The sequence below is a fragment of the Chrysochloris asiatica genome, unplaced genomic scaffold, assembly GCF_000296735.1.
Source record: "Chrysochloris asiatica unplaced genomic scaffold, ChrAsi1.0 scaffold00021, whole genome shotgun sequence".
Lineage (NCBI taxonomy): Eukaryota > Metazoa > Chordata > Mammalia > Afrosoricida > Chrysochloridae > Chrysochloris > Chrysochloris asiatica.
In genome coordinates, this window is record NW_006408539.1 from 21507821 (window position 1) to 21531456 (window position 23636).

At 41.8% G+C, this 23636-nt stretch overlaps 1 protein-coding gene across 1 annotated transcript; it reads right to left on the reverse strand.

The window, feature by feature from the left end:
* Window positions 1-5403: 5403 nt before the first annotated feature.
* Window positions 5404-9397, reverse strand: LOC102812091 (dermatan-sulfate epimerase-like protein-like). Its single transcript, XM_006837550.1, has one exon. It carries the CDS (start codon window positions 9040-9042, stop codon window positions 5404-5406), a length of 3639 nt encoding a protein of 1212 aa, XP_006837613.1. The 5' UTR covers window positions 9043-9397.
* Window positions 9398-23636: the final 14239 nt, after the last annotated feature.

Here is a 23636-nt window from a genome sequence, read left to right on the forward strand (position 1 = left end):
CCTGACAACAACAACAAGCAATATCCTGTCCTCAAAAAGTTCTTTCAGCGGCATTAGGGGTAGATACAGGGCACAGGTGTATACAATAGGAACATTCTTGTCAGTCAGAAAACTGGAATTACACACAACAGACTGAGCTAGTCTAAGATAATCATCAAGCTGGAATTTACTCAGAGGATGTTAGGCTCCCCCATTCTTGGAGACCAGGTCAATTTAACGGCTGAAAATTGTGGGTTTTCAGTACTCAACTTATCCCATATCTTATAGCTTCTGGCTTCTCAGCTCATACAATGTCCTAACTCCTCTACCCAGAGACCAAAAGGAAAGAGATATGGCAGAAAGATCCCAAACAGAGCCCAATGGCTTTTAGCTTTATTTCATATTTATAGTTTATAGTCATAGAGGAGTCTCATTCATATTTTAAAAAATAAACAAAACATTGCCTTGGATTCCAAATCACGGCGGCCCGATGAACTGATTCATAGCGTTTTCTTGGCTGTCAGTTACAGAAACAACACTGTTGGATGGGTCCACATTGCCATCTTTCAATTAGTAGTTTGTGTTTTACAAACTGTGCCCCCAAGGCACCTGTATACGTCTAGATCTAGAAAACTAGTGGATGATCTTCAATCAATGCTATCTTTAGTACAGAAGTGAGTAATGTGTGAAAAAACAAACAAACAAACAAACAAGAATAAAAAGTTATGCTTTGAAGCTTTAGAGAAACCTGTCTTTGTAAACAGAATTAAGCATGTATGCATTTGCTAATTATAAGCCAATGTACATAACTCAAGGATTGTATGTATGTTTTAAAGTTCCTGTCACACTTTATGCAAAAAGACAAACATTTATTTAGGTCTTATCAAGTTCTTTGGGTAGTGCTTCTGCCCAAATAAAGTGAGTTACTGGGAAAAAAATGTACCTTAGCAAGTATTTTAGATATAATAGAATACCATGATCAACATGTAAATAATTTTTAAATACTCCATTTATTCCATTTCCTGTTATATCTTGGAATCCAAAAGTGATATCCTAACATAAAGCCTGCTGTTTTCAAAATGCAGTCAGGGAGTATTCTTCTAGTTATGATCAAACACAGCCAAGTCAAAGTAACATAGCAATTTTAAATCTGTAACTGGTTACTCACTTATATGATATACTGTATGCATCAAGAAAAGGAGCTCTGGTAGCGTAGTGGTTACGAATTGGGCTGCGAACCACAAGGTCAGCAGTTCGAAACTACCGGCTGTTCCGCGGGAGAAAGATGAGGCTTTCTGCTCCCATGAAGACCTACAGCCTCGGAAACCCTGTGCAGGGTCACTATGATGGGAAATGACTCCATGGTACACAACAACAACAATGTATCAACGGTGTGTAAGGCTTTACATATTGTTACCCCTTTGTATTGATAAATGATGCCAGCAAAAATAAATGTCAGAAGAGGGTAGCACTTCCACCAAGTTCTTAAGACACTTTAGTGCATGTGTGTACGTGGCATGGTGATGAGGGTGGACCCTTCTCTGGATCCATTTGCAGAAGGTGATGTGGCAGCTTTTCTGCCAGGCCTGTTAGCTCTCCTCTGAATCTGACATAATAGATAAACTAGGATTATCCCTTTCTTCTGGGTGCTGTTAAGTTGTTGAAGAGTTGGTCTTCAACTCATGGTGACCCTATGGACAATAGAATGTAACACTGCACAGTCCTGCACTAACTCCACGGTTGGTTGTGGGTGTCACTGTTGTGATCCAAAGGAATTTTGTTAGCTGACTTAGCTCTGCGGAAACCTATTCTGCATCATGTTATTGTTAAGTGGCATCAAGTCAGTTCTGATTCAGTGACAGTTTCCAAGGAGCGGCTGTGCTACCTTGCGGCTAATGGTCCAATGCTTCTCTCTCATCACCACACCAGGACTCTGTGAGCATTCCTGTTGTGTCACGTGTTGTTGAGTCAGTTCCGACTCATAGCAAATCAATATAGGTCATCCAAGGAGCAGCTAATGAGGTCCAATCACTGATCTTGTGGTTCAAACTGAACTTGCGGTTCCACACTTAAGCTACAGCGCCACAATAGCAGTATGCAAGGAGTCCTGGTGTGGCGCTGCGGGTTAATGCGCCAGACTGCAAAGCGGACTTAACTGCAAGGTTGGCGGTTCAAGCTCACCAGCTGCTCCTCGCAAACCCTATACAGGGTCCCTATGGGTAGGAATCGACTCGACGGCACTTAACAACAATGACAGAAGTGGGGTGGCTCAACACAGCAAGCACCAGCCAAAAACCCCACCCTGGTCTCATACATGAAAGAAGTGCTACCGCCGAACCACCCATTTTTACCAGGCATACACCAGAGGTTCCAATAAGTTTGTGGAAAATGTCCATCATATTTTGTTTATTTTTCAAGAAACTTTCTGAAGCCTCTGCACATTAACACTTTAAAAAAAAAAAAAAAGATTTAAAAATCCAATTAAATTTTTAATATTATGGCATGCAGACATACTCCCGCGTCATCTTAAAATTTGTGAGCCCTTAGGTTTTTATTAGGAATAGCCATAGATTTAGTTTCCTATTTCTTGTCTTCTCTGAATGCTTCATTCCAGTAAATTCAACTCTGGGTATGGCCTTCCTGTTTCACCCTAAAAGTAGATAAATTTGTAGTTTGAAACCTTTGAAAACTAGGTAATTATAATAGTGTTTATTTATTCCACTTTAGACAACACATCCTTCAAAACTCAAGATTTAAATGCTATTGCTTTAACAAAATCTTTTATCCCAATTAGGTCTAAGATTTGGGAAGTTAGAGATTGATTTCACAGAAAGATCATTTATAAGTATTTTCTTTACACATCAGTTATCAATAATAATTCCGCCTTTACCGTAGTGGTTACGAATTGGGCTGCAAACCGCAAGGTCAACAGTTCGAAACTACCAGCTGTTCCGCGGGAGAAAGATGATGCTTTCTGCTCCCGTAAAGATTTACAGCCTCGGAAACCTTGTTCAGGGTCGCTAAGGATCGGAACTGACTCGATGGCACGCAACAACAATTATCATTTTTAGGATGGAAGTAAAAGTGGAAGCTACTCTAATTGCTCTAGGCACTACTCGGCGTGCAGGAAGGACTGCGCCAGAGAAGCACGGGTACCTCAGATACAGATTAGCAGGTAGGCGGTCCAGGCATGAACATATGTGCAACTCATGTTCCATCCTTCCCCCATAACTAACATCCCTCACAGGCCAACCGACAGGTAGCACGGGCAAGCTTACTACTTTAGTATGCAGAGTCAGAAGGGACATGTCTGGAATTTTCCCCTTGGAGTGATAAGTAGAGGCAGCTAAGTCAGCTCTGCATTGCTGGGTGGGGCTATGAAAAGAATTTTGCAAGCATTTTATTTCGCTTTTACTGGCACATTTGACTTAACCCCCGAGGCTCAGAATGACTCTTTTTCTTTCTCCATATCTTTTCTTCATCTAATTCGTCCACATCCTCATTTATTCAGTGGGCATGTTTCCAGTGTTACACGGCAGTGGGAGATTCTGTTTTCTGGTTCTCCGTTCACATTTGTAATTCTTACCTTGATCACACCTAACACTGCTGCCAACTCAGACCTTTTCAATTTGATCTGCTTTAAGATGACACGTCCTGGGGACGGAAAGCAAACACTGAGACTCTGACTCATAATAGAAACAGTGTTATCATCCATGTAGCAATTTTACATGCTTGTTGATAACCTTGAAATCGAAAAAACTAATCTTCCTTGAGAACAAATAGCAGAGATTCAGGTCTTCAGTGCCCTCTCAACCCACACAACGTGATTTTTATTCGTTTTGACATTCTAGAGGGAAAGCAGAATTATGGGAAGGGCGGAAATGTGGGGGGAGGGGAAGTCTCTATTCACACTATAATGAACGGAAAAATAACAGCCAAGTTCGGTTCTGCTGAAATGTAACATAGCCATAGCTTTATCAATCTGGAGGCACATTTTGACATAATCACATACTGAGGAAGAAGAATCACCTTTATCTAGGTCAGAATGACAGATCCCCAAGTGTTAGAGAGCTTGGGGGGAAACTACAGTTCGAAACACCAGGAGGGAGATGACAATCCATACAGAGATTTTCATCGAGTCTTTACACTGCCTAATAGTTTTCATCCAATGCACTGTAATTACTTCACTTGCTTATAACGGTATCGCATTTTGACTTTGGAGCCTACCAAAATACAATGCGCCACATTTTATGACAACTCCGTTTATAATAAGATGCAGATGGTAAATTAGGAAGCAGATGCCTCTGACATCATCTCCCGTTTGCCTTCAACTTTTGCAGACACCGGCAGTCTGTCTGCAAACTCCCTCAAAAGGATGCAAGATAGTCAGGCAGTTTTCCAAGTCTCTTCCTCATCTATAGAACGCTGCCAACAGTGGCACTGTTTTCTCTGAGTCATACGTACAGTGATCATTCCACAAAAAGAAATTGGATTCTAAACCTGTGTTAGGCTGCAATGCCCAAGTAATCATCAGGGGGGCAAAATCCCCCACAAATATCGGGAGTTTGGCAATTAGTAACTACTTATTGTTTTTCTTGATAGAGACAGACAGGCTAGGTAGGGAGTGAGTGGTATGACGGGGAACAGCTGTGGATTCAGGGAGGCAACGAAGAGAAAGGAGAGTTTTAAACATATAAGTACGTGGAAAATAATCTAGCATCCTTTGGCACCCAAACTCTTCCTAGACACATTCCTTATTATTTCTTTAAAAAAAAAAGAAAAAAGGTTGTTAAGGTCACTGTCTCTGACCTCGATAAAATGCATGCAGTCTGTATTTCCACAATATTTTCATAGGAGCCTTTGACTATCCTTCCTCTTCTGCAGTGACAGCAGTGAGTATTTATTACACACAGTAAAAGGGTTTTTTTTTTTTTTTTGCATGTGTGTACAAGATAAATGTGTTAGAAGACTTCTGTAAAAAAGACAGGGAGGGATCTTTGTAGTCCTTCTTGAAAGCCTAAGATGCTTGGGTAAAGCAGCAACTGTAAGGCCTTCAGCAGTGTGTGAGGTCCCAATGCAGCACAGTTACAGATGAAGAAAAGTTAAGACAAAAAACCTTTAAAATCTTTCCATCTCCCCAGATCCCTCCGACAGAACTTCATCTACACCTCTGCAGCAGAAACATTTAGCAGAAAAACATTTCGGAAGCAAAGGCAAGGAAAGTGGTGAGAAAAAAATTAATCAAGCTAGGCCAAATATGGTGTCTTTTTAAAATAATCTCTCTGTGCAAGTAACAGACTGAAAATACACACACACACACACATACACACACACACAGAGTACAAGAATAAACAAACTGTTCTAGTTCATATCCACAAATTGGGAGGGAAAGTATTAGTGCAAATTTCTGCTGACCTGCAGCACCTAGTTCATAAACTTTGGATATCCTAGACGAGCCATCAAGGTCCAGCAGATGTTTTCAATCACTTTAATTTCCTCTCTCGGCAAGTTTTGTTTCCAAACATTAATATTAGTTGGCGATATTTCCCCTTCATAGGGAAGGTAGAAAAGGTTCGTGGAGGTGGCAAATAATATTTGGTTTAAACTAGCAGGAGACAAAGGAATTCCAAGAAAGGCAAAAATCCTTTCAGTAGTTTTCTGAGGAAAATGCACAATATCTTCAAACTTGACTAACTGGTAGCTGGCAGCCAACAAATCTGTATTTATTCTCATGGCTGCTGCTGTGTTAGCTAGCCAGAGATGAGATAACAAGGAGACAGCATTTGAATTGGATTTTGATAATTCTTTCCGCAATGATTCGTATTCAAAAGCATAGCCCGAATCTAAGTTACATTTGCCTTTACCAGCCTCTATTTTAAACAGTTTAGATAAGTGCTCTGGTACATTCTTCAAGGAGTAAAGACTTGGTCTGCTACTGTACAGTATTGAGTAAATCCATGCCCGAGGGTCCCTTATAACATACAAGGCCTTCAGTGACGTCCCTAACACTTCTTGGAAAAAAGGAAGCTTTAACGTCCAGCTCCCACTGCTTAAACTCAGCACAGGTCGTGCACTTGGGTAAAAGGCCAAGTGTCTCCTCAATGCCCTAACATATTCAGCATCTCTGTCAAAGGTGCCTTTCATTCTGGTTCTTTGTTCCTGCAAAGACTCTCTCCTTCTCAATTTTCTTTTTTTGTCTTTGTTGGCTGCAAAGTATTGGGTCAGTTTACCCCTACTGGGCTCATGCAAATGGATATTTTGCAAATGTAGTTTTGTGTCTTGGACTAAGGACTGCAACCAGCCTCGGAGTAAACGAAAATGACCACTGCGGACATCTGATGCCTTCCACTCACAGGCATCTACAAATGAGTCAATCTCAAACTCCGTTTCAGGAATATCAATGTAGGTTGTAGGGACCCTGATGTAAAGAAAATCACTGCTGTTAAAGAAAAGTTGCTTGAGAATTTCAGCTCCTGAACCAGGAAGTGAGGTAATGACAACATCGGGAAGATGGATATAGTGCTCTTCAGATGACAAGGACTTCTTGCTGGTCTTGGCCTCTGGCCTTGTCCATTTCGCACAGATGGGCTGAGTGCAAGTGCCCCATACATCCAGGAGCTCAATGAACCACAAGGCAATCACCAGGAGGAGTATCCACCGCATCAGCTTTCGAAAAGAAATGTAAAACTGCCACTGAAAAGCTAAGATCACCAGACTAATGCACAAAATCAATCCAACTGCTATATTAAATTTAAATCCAAAGGGGAAAATAACTCTATCATGTCTTATGGGCTTTCCTACTGTTTGTGTGCCCAAACCAAATCGTGTGATTTGGCCCTGATCAGTCACAGTGGCATAGCCACCAAATCCCAGGTAACTGAACCTTGTCTTCAGGTCATGGTAGTCAGTGACAATGGAAACAACATGTTCAGTATTATTGACATTAAGAGATATCTGAAGCCCCGATTGGGAATTGTCAATAAATCTGCAGCTGGACACATTGACATATGGCCCATAGAAGACATATGCAATCCTCATGCTTGTGGATTGCATTGGAAATGTAACATTAACAAATTGAGTCCACCGTTTCTTAAATTCGGCAGCTTGTTCGGCTTCCTGAATACTAGCCATGGGACTATGGCCATGATGATCAAACCAAAACATTTTGTAGTGGGCATCCCACACATCCATCATAGCGCCATTGTATCTGTTCATAAATCTATACGAGATGTACTTAAAATCAATATCCAGATTATGAAAGAAGGCACTGACAGAACTGATCGGGGAATCTTCGTGCTTATCAATGTGATCAACAACGAGCAGTGTCTGGGAGTTTAAGAGAAGCAAAGCCCGATACACACTTTTGAGTTTCATTGCTGACGAATACGCCGACACTGCCTCCCCACTCACAAACATCCTTTCCCCATGTTGAGAGGCAGTGATGATCTCCCCAGCGGCGTCACCAACCTCCTCACCTGTCCACCTGAGCCACTGTGCACATTCTCCTAGCTGGCCCTCCCAGGGCTTATTACACTGGCTCGAAGGTGACGGAGCAAACACTAGCACATTGTTAAGGTGGCTCAACTTGGGTCCATAAAGAGCTTCGGAAACAAAGACTTGCCCATTTGGGGCAAAAGTAAATGAGTTCTGATCCGGATGTTCATGTCCTGGATTAAAGCTTCTCCAGCCATCAATCCAGGAGTATGGCTGAAAGTGAACTATGTCATAGACAGCACGCCCTCCCAGCTTCCCCGATTTAAAAGACACAAAGGTATTGGCCTGGGTATATGGCAAGCCAGCCCCATACGTAACAACACCCCAGTTAGGGAATATGTGCATTTTCGCAGTACCATAGTCAGCAGGAGGCTGTGGGGTTAGTTGGGGATCATACCAAATGTATTCAGTATGAAGAGTACTCCATCTCTGAGCAGTGGAGGGAACCATTGGGCCATCTTTAGGTCGGTACTTTCTAATTTGTTGGGCTAACCAGTTTCCAGCTCCATTCTTTAAGACGAACTTATCCAAGAAAACTAACTGACTTTCTGGACCATAAAACCAATTGTAATTGGAGTCTGCTATACCCACAGTTCTTTGGAAGCCTGGTAAAAGCGTGGCATAATAGAACCAAAAGTGCATTTTTAACCAGTTATTCTCCAAGTTGTTGATATTAAAATGGCGCTGGGCCAGAAAAACATACTGTGTGACTGATTTGGATGTATAGCTTCCATAGGCCACACCTTCATCCAAAGAACCATCAACAATATGATTCAACAGAAACATTGTCTTTTCCATCACATCTACTACAATCTGCTTCCATATATTTGCTTTAGATCCTTTGTCTGCCCCAGTCACCAAGGCCCCAGTGAGTAACGCCATCATATTAGTAGCTTGGTGGTTATGAAGAAGTTGTTTGCCCCAGGAGCGGACCTTGGAATACTCATACATTTCCTCAGTAACAACCCAGATTTTTTCCAGATATTTCTGTCTTCGATGATTATCTAATAAGTTATATAAAAAGTCAAAGGCAGTGGCAAAACCTGTTAAAGAATGGCCAACTGGAACTTCATCCCCTGGGGCATTCTCAACCAGCCAGTCCTTATAAGCAACCATCCTGTCCATATATTCCAAGACAAATTCAAAGGCGACTTTGTCTTCTGGGCACAACAAACAGTACAATGCTAATGGAGGCAGATTGTTGCCATAGATTTCATTCCACTTAGCAGCAAAATCAGCATGCTTGGGTGGAGGTAGGTAGTATGTTGGATTAGACAGCATAACCGTCACTGCACTTCTGATCGCTCGAAACAACTGTAAATGGCTCGTACGAGACTTCTGCCTCATTGCTTGGATTTCTCCAGCATCAAAGTATAAACTTGGATGAAGCATACTTTTCTTCGGCCTTTGGTTGGGTCTGAAATCTTGTACTTTCTGGGTTTCAAACTGATTGATTTCATCGGTGAACACTGCCCATTCGGAGTAATTGCTCACAGATTCCTCAAAAGTAGAGAAACCAAACATCACTAATGCTAAAAATAAGAAATGTCCTGTAAACATTAACGCCATGATCCATCAGGGAGTTTGTTGTTGTTGTTGTTGTTGTTGTTTTTCCTTAGGCATACATGTCAAACACAGTGCTCAATGTGTTTCCCATCTGGTTAGTACAAAACATACACTTAAGGCCTTGATAAAACAAAGACAGTAAATTGTATATGCTGTGAAATCCACCTGCCATACGGCTCATTCAAATCAGCTGCAGTTACCAAAATGAGAAAACTTATATTGGATATCTGTGCCCTTTAACAGTTTGGCTTCCAGTAAAGCTCCAAAGAATGTTAGAATCTCCGTTTTTCCTAACAAACAGGAAACACTAGTATGATAGTCAAACATACTAAGAATTCAGCATTTACTTCATTTACATAAATCTTTCGTTTAACATGAAGAGTGGAAAACACACATTATGAAAAAAGAAGGAAAAACACTCTCAAAACCAAAGTCAGTCATTTCTAGCCTAGCAAAGCATCACTGGCCAGACAATCAGCCCATGTTAGGATGTGCTGGCATTCCCCTAGAAATGTTGATGAAATACTAGAAGTCTTGCAGTCCATTCAGCTGCTGTTGCTCTCAACTGTTTGTTTTGAGAACTTTTTCTTCTTCCATTTTGTTCTTCCCAAAACATCCTCAACAAATGTCCAGAGTTCTACATGGTTTACAAGAAATCTAAATTCCTGCTCTCGTTTCAAATGTCTCTTTTAGGCTGACTTACTCAGTAGCCTATCATGATCCTGAGAAAGCATTTTCATGTATTCTTTTCCCAGCTTCATCTGGAAAATGGGAAACATGGAATTTCTTCAGCCATCTAGGGATTTCGTCTCTTCCCATCTTGAAGTAGCCATCAGCCGGGAAAGAAAACTCCCCGTTCAGCAACACTGGCATTTCTTTTCTGTTCCTTTTCCATGACACTCTTTTCTGGGGGCAGAGGAAGGGGGAAAACAAAACAGAACAAAGACAGTCTGTGAGGATACAGGGAGGCTGGGAATAGACACAAAGCAAGGATTCAAATCTTCAGCAGTTACTCAATGGAAAGTTAGAACCCCAGTGCAATCTGTTATGCCCAACCTCAGTGTCTGTCTCCCCAGGCTGTGCTGTCATTATAAAGACACATATGAGGATCCCATGAAGGACAAGAAACTGCATGAAATCACTTTCCTGACAGTTTTCCTATTTGACGTGTGGCTTGCATTACGGTCAAAAAGGTTTTTAGTAAAATAAGGTGAACACAGAGATGACTTCTGCGCGCTTTCTTGCTAGTCCCGCTCACCAAGGGGATGTCCCATGGACTTTGTAAAATCCAGGCAGGGTGTGGCTTTCATCGGACCGGAGGGGGAACTGCGAGGCGGAGCCACTTGCTACCCAAGGAGAAAGCCCGTCTCTCGGAGCCTCACTCTGCGTCCCGAGAAACCGCCGCCAGAGGGAGCTCGGAGGCAGGCTGGAGGCGCAGCTCCAGCGTCTGCGGGTGCGGAACCCCCCAAGTTTCAGTCCAGGACAAGTCTCCGCCCGGCGAGTTTCCCGTGCCGCCCCGCCTGTTGCATTTTAGCATCTGCTCGGGTTTCCTGCGAACGCGTCGGCCCCGGCCTCAGCTCCCGGCTGACCCGAGTCCCCTTACCTCGGCAGGTCCCCGCCGGCTCTCCCGAGGCGCTGGCTCCCGCTCAGGCCGAGGTGGAGAGTTCGAGAACACTGCTGTGCCGGGGGCGGCCCGCGGGCTCCAACCCCTCTGCCGCGCCCACACTCCGGACCCGCCTGGCCTCGGGGCGCGCGGACAGCGCCGGGCAGCGGGCAGCGGGTATTGGCGCGGCGGGCGCTCTACGGCCGTCTCCACAGGCCGCGAAGCAGACGCTCCTCCGAGCCAGCTCCGGCCGCGCGGTCCGGGAAGGGCGAGAGATGCCGACGCGGACCGACGGGGGCGGGGCCAGGACGGACGGGGCGGGGCGGGGCGGGGCCGGCGCCCGTCGGAGTCAACCACGAGCCAATGGCGGGCCTTGCAATGGACGGGGGCGGGACCTGAGCGGGAGCGGGCCCTGTACCCGTCGGATTCTATCGCGGAGACACGGGCGCGCGGGCTCTGGGCTGCGGCGGCAGCGCGCGCTCCAGGCGGCGAGTGGCGGGAGGAGGGAAGTTTGCAAACCTGGGCGTGTGGAGATCCTAGGCAGTCCTATTGATTCAGGGGAGACGATCACTGCCCCTGGGCTGGTGGAGGGAGTGGGACAGGAGTCGGGGGAGGAATGGGAGAAAGGGGCAGATGCCGGGATGACAAATGAATGGGGAAGCGGAGGGAACGAGGATGACGCACCGGGACTGGGATCGCCCTTTGGAAGAGAAAGGGCTTAGAGGGAATGAATGTGCGGTCTTTAAGAAAAGTAAAGTCTGGTCACCCTGATGGATTTGTGAAGACGACTTCAGGAGCACAGCTACTAAGCATAGCTAATCTCTGCCGTGATTGAAGAACATTTCTCCTGAAGTACAAACGTGGGACAGTCTTGCATAAACAAGTAAGGGTCTCATTCTCATACAGAAATGGAAGCTGGCATTCAGTAAACACTTACAGACCTGACAAGGCAGCGGACCTCCGTTCCTCTGACGCGTGTGCAATTCCAGGCTTGAAGTCCTACAACAGCTGTGAATCCTGCTGGACTCAACATATGGAACTTCTCACACATTTTGTAGCTAGTCCAAACTCTGAGCTCAACTGTCTCAAATAGAAGTACTGTGAAATATCTAGAGTCACAAATGCAGTTCATCCTCAGTTAGGGATCGGTAGATCCTTCAGTCTTCTAACCCACCCTGTTTTGTTAATGTGGACAGATGAATCCGTTACAAAAATGAATGTCTTTCTTAGATGGCTTTCAAACAGTAGACTGCTGTTAGCGGAATACAGTTCAAATAACTTGAAGATGAAATTTGACTTCTGCCTTTTCTATTTTATCCCAATGAGAACTCAGCTTCAGTTCAGATGACCGAATATTTTGTTTTGGTGCTTTGACAATGCTGTTTATTGTACTCTTTCCCTCATAAAATTCTCACTCATTGTTTCCGACTACTGAAATTCTCTCATCATCCAGCTTTGCAAATACATCCTGGTTGATGTAGCCAGAATGAATTACTTCAGCACTGTTATCTGTACCGATGTTCAGCCCTGAAATATTTTATGTTTATGATTTCACCTGGCTGACTCCCGTCCTGAAAATTCATTTAAAGGCATCAGTAGTCAGTCGCTTCCCCCCAAGCCCTCCTTGTTGTTGTTGTTAAGTGCCATCGCGTCAGTTACGACCCATAGCGACCCTGTATAGGGTTTCCGAGGTTTGAAATAAATGGAAACTTTAGCAACAGGAAACACATAGAGCATTCTCTCCAGGACTGAGTTCCTCATCTGAACTCCAAAATTAGCTTGCCTATGAACAATTGGATTGATTCGCTATGTAGTCCATTCTGGGGGCAGATGAACCATGACCTCGATCCTCCATTTTAGCACAGAGTTGTTGTTGTTAAGTGCCTTTGAGTCAGATCCAACCCATAGTGACCCTATATAGGGTTTCCGAGGAGTGGCTGGTAAGCTTTAACCAACAACCTTGCAGTTCAAATCAACTTTGCAGTTCATCAGAATAGAGCTGGGGAAAAGGGAGAAGAAATGTAGCCTTTGCTATAGTTTCTACAGATGGAGCTATGAGAATTGTCAGGGGATTAATGTTTGTTGCTGTTGTTGTTGTTACGTGTCATTGAGTTGATTATGATTCATAGTGAACCTGTATAGGGTTTCCAGGAAGTGGTTGGTGAGTTTGAACCACCAACCTTGTGTCCCACAGCGCCACACCAGGACTCTTAAAGTTTGTAAACACACTTAATAGATATATGCAGACCATTCATGAGAACAAAACATGTGGGTGGGGTTATTTCATCCTGTTGCTTCAAAGTACCTGATGATGTTAAGAATGATGAATCAGAGAGCTGTCATGTACTTTAATATCTGTAAGGCAAAAATGATATGTTTTACCCAACATTTTTTTTGTTGTTGTCAAATGTATGCATATCACCTTACAGATGAATGAATTTGTGTATATACATTAAGGCCTTTTCGTTCAGCCCCATGAATCTGTGCTGCAGTTGTGGGAATACAGTTAAGCTTTCAGACTTCTGTGATGAGCTTTCAGGCTAATTCCCTTTGAAAGGATGTCTTCTCAGAAATGTGAAATGCGAGTGTGTTGGAACAGAGCAGGAGCTATAGCTGAACAACTGAAAGCATTGCCAGGAAGGATGGAAGGTAAATGGCAAGAAACAAAGGGACTCTTTTTCCCTGTGAATTAATTATTGCTCCTTTCACACATGATAATGGTACAAAGGTATAAATAATGCATCCAGTCATATAAGGGATGAGCTACAAGTTATGTTCTTGTACATTAAAAATCTTTATGAGTGTGGCAAGCGACACATATACTAACAGCTGCTAAATTCAGAATCCTGGAGCAGTATCTTATTTCAATATAAGTGAAGAATACTACAGTTATATTACCCTGAGAAATTCCCCTCTACATAAAAAAAAAAAAAAAAAAAAAAATCTTAAATGTGCATGGAATACTACTCAATGATTTCAAAGCACTTAAAAAATTATTTTTTTAAATTTCCGAATGTTCAACCCTCTCCGTGCACACCACATAAAACAGAGATAATGCTTTCTAGACTAGATCCCCCAAGCAGGAATCAGTGTCTCGGTACTTCCCATTGTTCCATACCTCCCTCTTTCCTGCCTTCATTATTGCTTTTCTTCCTTCCTACCTTCCCCTTCTTATTTTTTTCTTTCTGTTTCCTTTTTTTAAAAAATGCCTCCACACCTAGACCATAGCTTGGAACTTTTTGCTCAGTGTGTGTTGAATGTTTAACATGAGCTATCACCATTGTTATGACAGAAAAGGTGAAGAAGGTCTACCGTTGAGTTAAGGAATCTGAAACAGAAGCAGCGGTTCTTTCTAGTCTCCCTGTGTTGAGGAGCTTGGTACCACACAACACTCCATTGGAGCTATGACTTCTTGTTGTTACGTGCCCTTGAGTTGATTCTGATTCGTAGTAACCTTATTCACAACAAAAGGAACCACTGTCAAGTCCTGCTTCATCCTCACCCCCATTGGGGCTCCCACCATGCCAATCCATCTTGTTGGGGGTCTTCCTCTCTTTCAATCACCCCCTACTTTACCAAACATGATGTCCTTCTCCAGGAACTGGTCCCTCGTGATAACATGTCTGAAGTCTGGCCATACTAGTTTTTTTTGTTTTGTTTTTTTAATTCCCCCACTACCACAAATTATGCAGTCGAGTTTCCCACATTTGGGGAAATCGCAGGGGTCAGCACATCCGGAGTGCAATGGATAAGCCTCGCCATGGGAAAACAACCTTCATGATCATGGTATCGCCCCTGCCAGGTAAGTATGGCCATCCTAGTTTATAAGGAACATTCTGGATATGCTTGTTCCAATATAAATTTCTTCATTCTTCTGGCAATCCATGGTACTTTCAATATTCTCCTCCAATGCAGTAACTGAAATGCATCAATTCTTCTATGGTAGTCCGTATTCACTGTCCAACTTTCATACGCAGATGAGGCTATTGAAAATACCTTGGTTTGAGTCAGGAGCATCTTAATCTTCAAACTGACATTTTTGTTATTAAACACTTTGAAGAGGTTTTGTGCAGCACATTTGTCTAATGCAATACATTGTTTTCTTTCTTGACTGGTGTGAACGGGGGTGATTTAATTCAAGTGACACCTAAGACTGTGAACCCAGAAAATATTTAAGGAAAATTTCTGTAAGATGTTTATTTCTTAAGATAGGTAAATTCAAGTTCTGAGCTTTAGAACATAAAGTAAAATTACATCTCCTATGGAAAGAGAAAGAACAAACCGCAAAGCAAATGTATTCATGACATAAAGTCCATGGACTGAAATTATATTTGTCTGTAATCTATTAGTAGAGCAGATGCTTAATAACTAAGGCAAAGATATGTAAGAAATAATCACTATGCATTCAGAAATTGACTATGCACAGATCTCCAATATGTATAAGCATTTGAATCTGAACATTGTTCTGTTACTGTTTTCTAAGCATATTCCTTCCTTGGTCTGGCTTTGCCTCTGAGGTCTCATATACAGGTTTCCTGAACCACTTAGGAGGGTCAGATGTGTATTATATTGATTCACTAGCACTATTAGAAGTAGTGTTTGTCCCAGAGTTCAAGACTATAACAGCTGTGGCTATATAGACAGCGACACCCAGCTTAAGCTGCAAATACAATTGGCCAATAGTAATAGACCACAGTGATAATAAAGACAAAGACTCAGGTTTAAAGTAGACAGTGAAATCTGCAAATACTCCTTTTGCAATTGCTTTGAATACAAAACATCTCAAAAGGACAAGAGATTTTGCCTGCAGAGTTGCTAATGAAGATGCAGCTGAAAGTGTTCCTTGAGTTTGTGTATCCAGCTGTACACGAGTCAGTGTGACAGTAACTGGATGTACAAAAATTTGAAAATACAAAAGCCAAATTCTGAGAAAAGGAGTTTCCCCATAGGTCCACTAAAGCTGTGTATTCCTAAGTGGGAAGCTTTATAGCTGCCGCATCTGCTTGAATACATACAGTTTCTGCAGATGGTTTTAGCCTATGAAAGAATATTTTTAGAAAGTGAAACTTACAAGGAGACAAGATGGTTTCTACAGAACTCTTTCTCTTTCCCTTCCTTGTTGGGCCCCTCCACCTACAACAGTCTTTTTCAGAGAGGATAATGTTGTTCCTCAGGGATATTGGCCAATTGTGTTGAGACAGTTCTGATTTTCACAACTGGGGGAGGGGAGACTGCTGGCCTCTGGGGGGGTGGAGATGCTACTAAACACAGTCACCCACAGTAATAACCTTTCCCAGAATGTCAAGACTTCCTGAGCTTGAGAAATCTACTGACGCTGAAACTGGATTTTGTGCAAGTTGTTGTTGTGCAAGGTGTTGTGCAAGTTGTGGAAATTAAGTCCTGAATTAAATGTCAGGAGTTAGTTCTGACTCCTAGTGACCCTGTGGAGGGTTTCCTGAACCCCTGATCTAAAGGTTACTAATGCAGTGCTTACCCTGCTTTATCTGATTATATGGAGCTCAAATCCGTCTAGAATTCCAACCACCTTTTAGCCAGATCTATTCCCAGAGCCACATCTTCCCGCATTTATTCACACCAGGTGGTGGTTCTGATTCTTGTTAGTTACCATCAACTCAATTCTGACTCATGGGCACCCTATACGGGGTTCTCTTTCCTGGACCTAAGATACGTTTAAACCCAGCTGTCTCATTTCTTAGGAAAGACGGAAACTGTGGGGTAGGTGTTGGACTGCTACAGTCCAGTCAGCAGTTCAAACCCACCAGCTGCTCTGAGGGGAAAAGATGAGCCAGTCCGCTCTGGGAAATATTTACTGTGTCAGAAATCCTAAAATGTGCCACTATGAGCCAGAATTGACTAGATGTCAGTAGTGTTTTAGATATGTCCTCAGGCAGAACTGACCCTCAGTTAATAACTACAAAATCATAGTGGAAATAATGTAAATTTTAGGCTTATCAGAAAAGCTCTTCGGATGTTAAAAAAGCTTCCCTCTTTATCCTCCTACACAATAGTGAATGAAATGTTACTGTTTACCAGATGTCAGCTTATTAGCAGATGGCAACGAGAAAGAAATAATCATTGGAGTCCTGATGCACGCTATGGGTTAATGCGCTGGACTGTAATGTTGGTTTGAACCACAAGGTCTGCGGTTCAAGCTCACCGGCTGCTCCTTAGAAGTCCTATACAGGGCTGCTATGGGTCAGAACGGACTCAACGGCATTTAACAACAACAACAAATACATGTAAATATATTTTTTTAACATATTAATCATGTCTGCAACCATTACTCCACATACATCCAAAGATACACAGCATCATTGAATAATAATGAGAAGTTATTTGTTTTTAAAAGTTTTTGAATATGTGCTGGCATCCCTTGTGGTTAGAAACTAAAGTACTGGATAGCACATATATAGAACATTTTCTTTCATTGTAACAAGTTCTACTGCATAATGCCAAGGCAAGAGAAAGGTGCTAGAATATGTATGTATGTTGTTGTTAGGTTCTCTGGAGTTGATTGTGACTCATAACAACCCTATAGAGGGTTTCCAAGGAGCAGTTGGTGGGTTTGCAGTTAGCAGTCCAGTGCTTATGCTACAGTGCCACACAGATTGTTGCTGTTATTATTAGGTGCCAGTGAGTCGATACTGACTCATAGCAACTCTATGCACAACAGAACAAAACACTGCCTAATACTGATTTCATTCCATTGTTGCCACACTTGAGCCCATTGATGCTGCCACTTTGTCAATCCATCTCGCTAGGAGGTCATCCTCTTTTTCTCTGACCCTCCATCTTACTAAACATGATTATCATTCTCCAGTGACTGATCCCTCCTGACAATATGTCTGAAGTATGAAAGATGAAGTCTGACCATCCTGGCCTCCAAGGGAGCACTCTGGCTGCACTTATTCCAACACAGATCTCTTTGTTCTTTTGGCAGCCCATGGTACTTTTAATATTCTTCTCCAACACCATAACTCAAATGCATTAATTCTTCTATGGTCTTTCTCTATTCACTGTCCAGCTTTCAAATGCATATGAGGTTATCGAAAATACCATGGCTTGGGTCAGGCGTACCTTAGTCCTCAAGCTGACATCTTTGCTTTTCAACACTTAAAAAAACTGTTGTGAGCAGATTTGCCTAATGTAATACGTCATTTAATTTTTTGACTGCTGCTTCCATAAGTGTTGATGGTTGATCCAAGAAGAATGAAGTCCTTGACAACTTCAATCTTTTCTCCATTGATAAGAATATTTTTTATTGGTCCAGTGATGAGGATTCTTGTCTTCTTTACATTGAGATGCAATCCATACTGAAGGCTGTGCTCTTTGATCTTCATCAGTAAGTATTTTAAGTTGTTTTCACTTTCAGCAAGCAAGGTTGTATCATCTGCATATTGCAGGTTGTTAATGAGTCTTCCTCCAATCCTGATACCACATTCTTCTTCATATAACCCAGCTTCGCAGATTATTTGCTCAGCATACAGGTTGAATAGGTATGGTGAAAGACTACCCTGTCACACACCTTTCTTAATTTTAAATCATTTGGTGTTCCCATGCTCTGTTCGAACAACTGCCTCTTGGTCCAGGTACGTATTCCTTATGAGCACAATTAAGTGTTCAGGAATACTCATACTTTTCAGTGTTGTCCATAGTTTGTCATCATCCACACAATCAAAAACCTTTGCATAGTCAATAAAGCACCCGTATACATCTTTCTGGTATTCTCTGCTTTCAGCCAAGATCCATCAGACATCAGCAATGATATCCCTCGTTCCACGTCCTTTTCTGAATCTGGCTTAAACCTCTGGAAGTTCTCTGTCAATGTATGCTTGCAGCCATTTCTATTACTTTCAGTAAAACTTCACTCACATGAGATATCAAAGATATTGTCTGGTGATTTCTGCTTTCCGTTGGGTCACCTCTCTTTGAAATAGACACAAATACGGATCTCTTCCAATCAGTTGGCCAGATAGTTGTCTCCCAAATTTCTTGGCAGAGATGAGTGAATGCCTCTAGTGCTGCCTCACTTTTTTGAAAGATTTCAATTTTTATTCCATCAATTCATGGTTCCTTGTTATTTGTCAATTCTTCCAATGTACCTTGGACTTCTTCTTTCAGTATCAATGGCTTTTGATCATATGCTGTCTTCAAACAGTTGAACATCAGCCATTTTCTTTTGGTACGGTGAGTCTGTGTATTTCTTTCATCTTCTTTTGATGCTTTTTGCCTCATTCAATAATTTGCCCAGAAAGCCCTTCAATAATGAAAGTTGAGGCTTGAATTTTTTCTTCAGTTCCCTCAGCTTGAAAAATGCTGAGCGTGTTCTTCCCTTTTGGTTTTCTGACTCCAGATCTTTGCATTTTGTTGTAATATTTGACTTGGTCTTCTCCAGCTGACCATTGAAAATTTCTGTTCAGCTGTCATACCTCCTCATTTCTTCCATTTGCTTTAGCATCTCTACACTGGAGAGGAAGTTTCAGCATCTCTTCTCACATCCATTTTGATCTTTTCCTTCTTTCTTGTCTTCTTTATGACTTTTTACTTTCTTCCTGTACGATGTACTTGATATCATCCCACAACTCTTCTGGTCTTCAGTCTTTAGTATTTAATGTATCAAATCTGTTCTTCAAGTGATCTCTAAATTTAGGTGGGACATATTCAAGTTATATGTTGGATCTCGTGGACTTGTTTTCATTGTCTTCAGCTTCAGTCTGAATTTACATATGAGCATGTATGTTCCACACAGATTACAGCTTAGATAATCATACAGGGCAGTTCTATTCACAAAATGTAGCTTTGAGTTTGTGCTGACTGGGCGGCAACAGCAGGTACAGCCAGATAACCTAGTGTTCTACAGAAAGACAGAAGCCTGGATTATATGTAAATATTTCTGAATTAAAGAAAAATATATGGTTTAAAGTTTTTTTAAAATAAGTTTGAGGGAGGATTCAGATCATGAGCTGCATGGCTTTGACCTTCAGGTTAGAAACTGGATGCACTGAATAGAAAATTCCTGATTTTGCATATTTTAGCCCAGCTTTGCCCCAAGTTTTTAACACCCAAGTTTTTCTATCCTAAGGAGAATAATACCACCTTTTGTCTTAAGTAATCTACAATTTTAACTCTACCCAGTCTAGAACAGTCAAAACCAATGATGTGTTCACATAATCATATTTATGGCTGCAAAAATGTATTAAAATTTATTTTCCTCACTTAGTCAATAAATATTTATTGAGTACTCGTTAGTGTGTTGTGCCAGACACTGCTTGGGAAACCTTGAGGGAAAAAAACAACAACAAAAAATATTCCTTCCCAAATGGAGTTTATAATCTTGATGCTGTGAAAGGCATAGAAAAGGGGCAGTTAGCACGTCATTGTTTTTTATATCATGATCATTACTTTATCAGACTTAAGTGTCTGTGTAGGAGCCTCTCTATCTTATTGTCCATTTATTTTATTTAATTATTTTTTTTCCAAAAGCACATTTAAGTTGGTGAAGAAGGGAGATTCATAATGACTCCAGAGGTGACAAAACCCATCGAAATGTCAATGTTGTAAGAACTCTCCTGAATGCTTGCATTTCTGAGAAGCTTCACCCCTCTGTTATAATACTGGAAGCCTCAGCCAGGCACAAAGCAAGTTTGCTGATGATTGCAAAAAATAATCCTAGAGTCTTTCTTGCTGACCTGAATCCCGACTCCCCAGTGCAGCTAGCCAGAGACTTTCTACAGACAATTCAGGAACAAGGAATGGCATGGAGTGGCTATTGATATAGGAGGTGTTGGGGGTGGGACTGAATGGTCTTCCCCTACAGCTGGCCAAAAAGCAGACCATTGAGAAGGTTTGGCAAGAAATGACAGGGCGTGCTGCTGACATCTGTCTCTTCATGGGCCAGAGCTTTCTGTCAGAGGATTTAGTCAAAACCCTAAATGCAAGATGAAAATAATATCTTTCAGGGAGAATCACTGAAACCATTAAAAGTAGAAAAGAGATCAGCAGAATCATGTTTTTCGGAAGTCCTTGATGGCATGATTCATCAAAGGCATTCACTCATCTCATCTTCTGGAAATGCAGGTCTGGGGAAATTAGAATCTGGTGTTGTTAACAGGAACAAAAAGATGGATGGTTCAAAACTATCCATAGGATTACAGGTTTGGAAACCCTATAGAGCAATTCAACCCTGCTCTATAGGGTCGCGCTGAGTCGGGATCTGCAAGATGGCAACAGGTTTGGTTTGGGGTTTGTTTGAGCAGGTAAATTGTCACCAGGAAGTTTAGGAAATGCAGGAGTAGAATGACAAAGAGTGGTGAGTGGGGGGTCTTTCTGTAATGGTGGGTTATGAGGGCAATGGTAGAATTCCATCCTTGGATGTGCGAGAATGGGTTCAGGTCCCAGCCAATGAACCTCAAGTGCAGTTAGGACCTATTTCTCAGTGGGAGCCTGAGTGATGCTGTGATTGAACAGGATTCAGTAGATAATCCAGATGAAACAGACTAGGAAGAAAGTCTTCTGAAATGTACTTCTGAAAATCAATCACTGTAAGTAAGCCCTTGGATCCCAGTGGTCCAATCTCTAAGTGATCACGGCATGGTTCAGGACTGGACACTGTTTTGTTCCACTGTGCCTGGGGTGCCAGGACTCTGCTGTGACTTGATAGCAGCCACAACAGTGGTATACTGCTGTGTATCATCTGTTGTGTATCCTCATGGGCTTATTTGCATGGTAGCTCTTGTAGGTTTTGGGTACATGCCTGATCTTTGGCAGGAGCAAGTCTTGAGTCTGAATCCAAACTGTGAAATTAAATTGCAAGTTGTGTTAAGACTTGGAGCCAATGACTTAACTTTTCTAAATAGAAATGCTCTCATCTGAAAAATGGGATTAAATATTCCTAACTGCTTAGAGTCACAGAAAAAAGCCTGCAATGGTTACAACCTTAGGGATGGCTCATTGTGAGCACTTTAGAGTTGAAAAACAATTTTACATGCTTTTTTCACATTTAATCCTTTCAAAAATCCTGTGATGGATACATTATTAATTCTAATTTTATATATTAAAAACTGAGGAAGAGAAATTCTGGATAGAAAACATATCTTAGGAGAGTATGACAAAATTAGCACAATGGTGTCTAGCAGCTTTCTGAAAAATTCTAATTAAAAAGACTAAGCATATTTAAAAAAAAAGAATAAGCATGTTTTTAAGACTTATCATGTGACACTGTAGGATCAGCACTGGACTTCAAACCACAAGGTCAGCAGTTCAAACCCACCAGCTGCTCCTTGGAAGCCCTATGCAGGGTCGCTATGAGTCATAATTGAGTTGATGGCACGTAATAACAACAATGAAAAGCATATTTTAAGGAAATACTTAGTCTAGTTAAGTCAACTACTTCAATATGAGAGAGAAAGAAAAATTAAACCCAAACCTAGCTTGCTTCAGTGCTAACCTGCAGCCTTGTTTTATATAATTCAGGATTCAATTTACCTTTAAGTATACCCAATGAGACATGCTGTAGTTTTACTTCTTTGGAAATTGAAATACATATATATTAAATTTCATCTAATTATCTGATATTCTTCTTAAGTAAAACTATTTTTTCAAAGGATCATACAGGTCCAGGTGATCCGTTTGTACCAAAATTCTTTTATAGGAAATCCTTTTAAAAGATAGTTTTCTATGTTTATCAGAAATCTTTCTTGAGTCAGAGTCTTGAGCAGGGTTTGGGAATTTGCATTTTTATCAAATTGAGAACCGGTGGATTAAACCAGTCTGTCCTTGAGACCAGAAACTGAGTCTGTCTTTCTTTTGTATTTCCATGACTTCCAGGCAGAATTTAGGCACTTTCCATCCAATTAATTCTTACTGAACTGAACTGTGGTGGAATCACATTAAAAGTCAGATGTTTCTGATTGTTTCAAAATGTGTGAGGATCATGCATGCAAGAATCATGGGAAACAAGGAAGTTTCAAGCTGCAACTCCCTAGGGCTGATATCCATGGGTTTGAAGGAATATCAATCATTTGAAAGAACCACACATTGAATCAAAGTACTCGGAGGAGAGCCCGTTTGCAAAGAAAGTCAAGAAGTGCACAGAGAGCATTAATGATGGACGGGGGAGTTTGCTCCTTATGGAGAAGAAGTTCCAGAGGGTCCAGGTAAGGATTTGGGGGCCTGGGAAGGGAAGAGATTTGAGCCAGCATAAAGCAATGCAAGCATTATGGAGAGATGATGTGGTAGAATGGATTCTCTACATGGAACAAATAGGTTAGCACCAAACTACAAACCAAAAAGTTGGAAGCTTGAGTTCACTCAGAGGTGTAAAAGCAAAAAAGGCCTGGGTGATGGAATGCTTGAAAGTATTCAGTGTCTAACCAAAAAGGTAATGGTTCAAACCCACCAGCTGCTCTGTAGGAGAAAGATGTAGCAGTCTGCTTTCATAAAGATTACAGTCTTGAAAACCTGGTGGTGTCGTTCTGCTTAATCCTCAAGGGTCCTTATGTGTAAAAATTAACTCTAAGCAGTAGATAGTTTTTGCTTGTTTGTTTGAGTCTGTTTTTGAAAACTTGCAGCCTTTGAAAATCCTAGGGAGTACAATTCTACTGTGACATGCAGGGGGTCTCCCTGAGCAAGACTGACTGAAAGACAGCTGACTTGGTTTTTGATTTGGTAAAATATCAATGACCGAGGTGATGACACAGGAGACGTGAGGGAGCTAAGCTAGCAGTGAAAGGTGAGTACAGAGGGTTTCTAGGCTTTCTGCATTTACATAGCCCACGGAGGACACCCAGAGGCATCAGTGCTAACCATAGCAGTCTGTTCAGTGCTCTGTAGATGCACACGGTTCACACTTAAGCAGATGCTTCATAATAGTAGACCCATCTATACCCAGGAGCCCTGGTGTGGTGCTGCAGGAAAACCACTAGGTGGAGAGTCCATTTAAACAGCAAGGACAGAGATTCAAACTCACCGACCA

Bases quoted from the DNA above. Each gene is read 5' to 3' on its own strand.
- LOC102812091 (XM_006837550.1), bottom strand. From the start codon at position 9,042: ATGGCGTTAATGTTTACAGGACATTTCTTATTTTTAGCATTAGTGATG.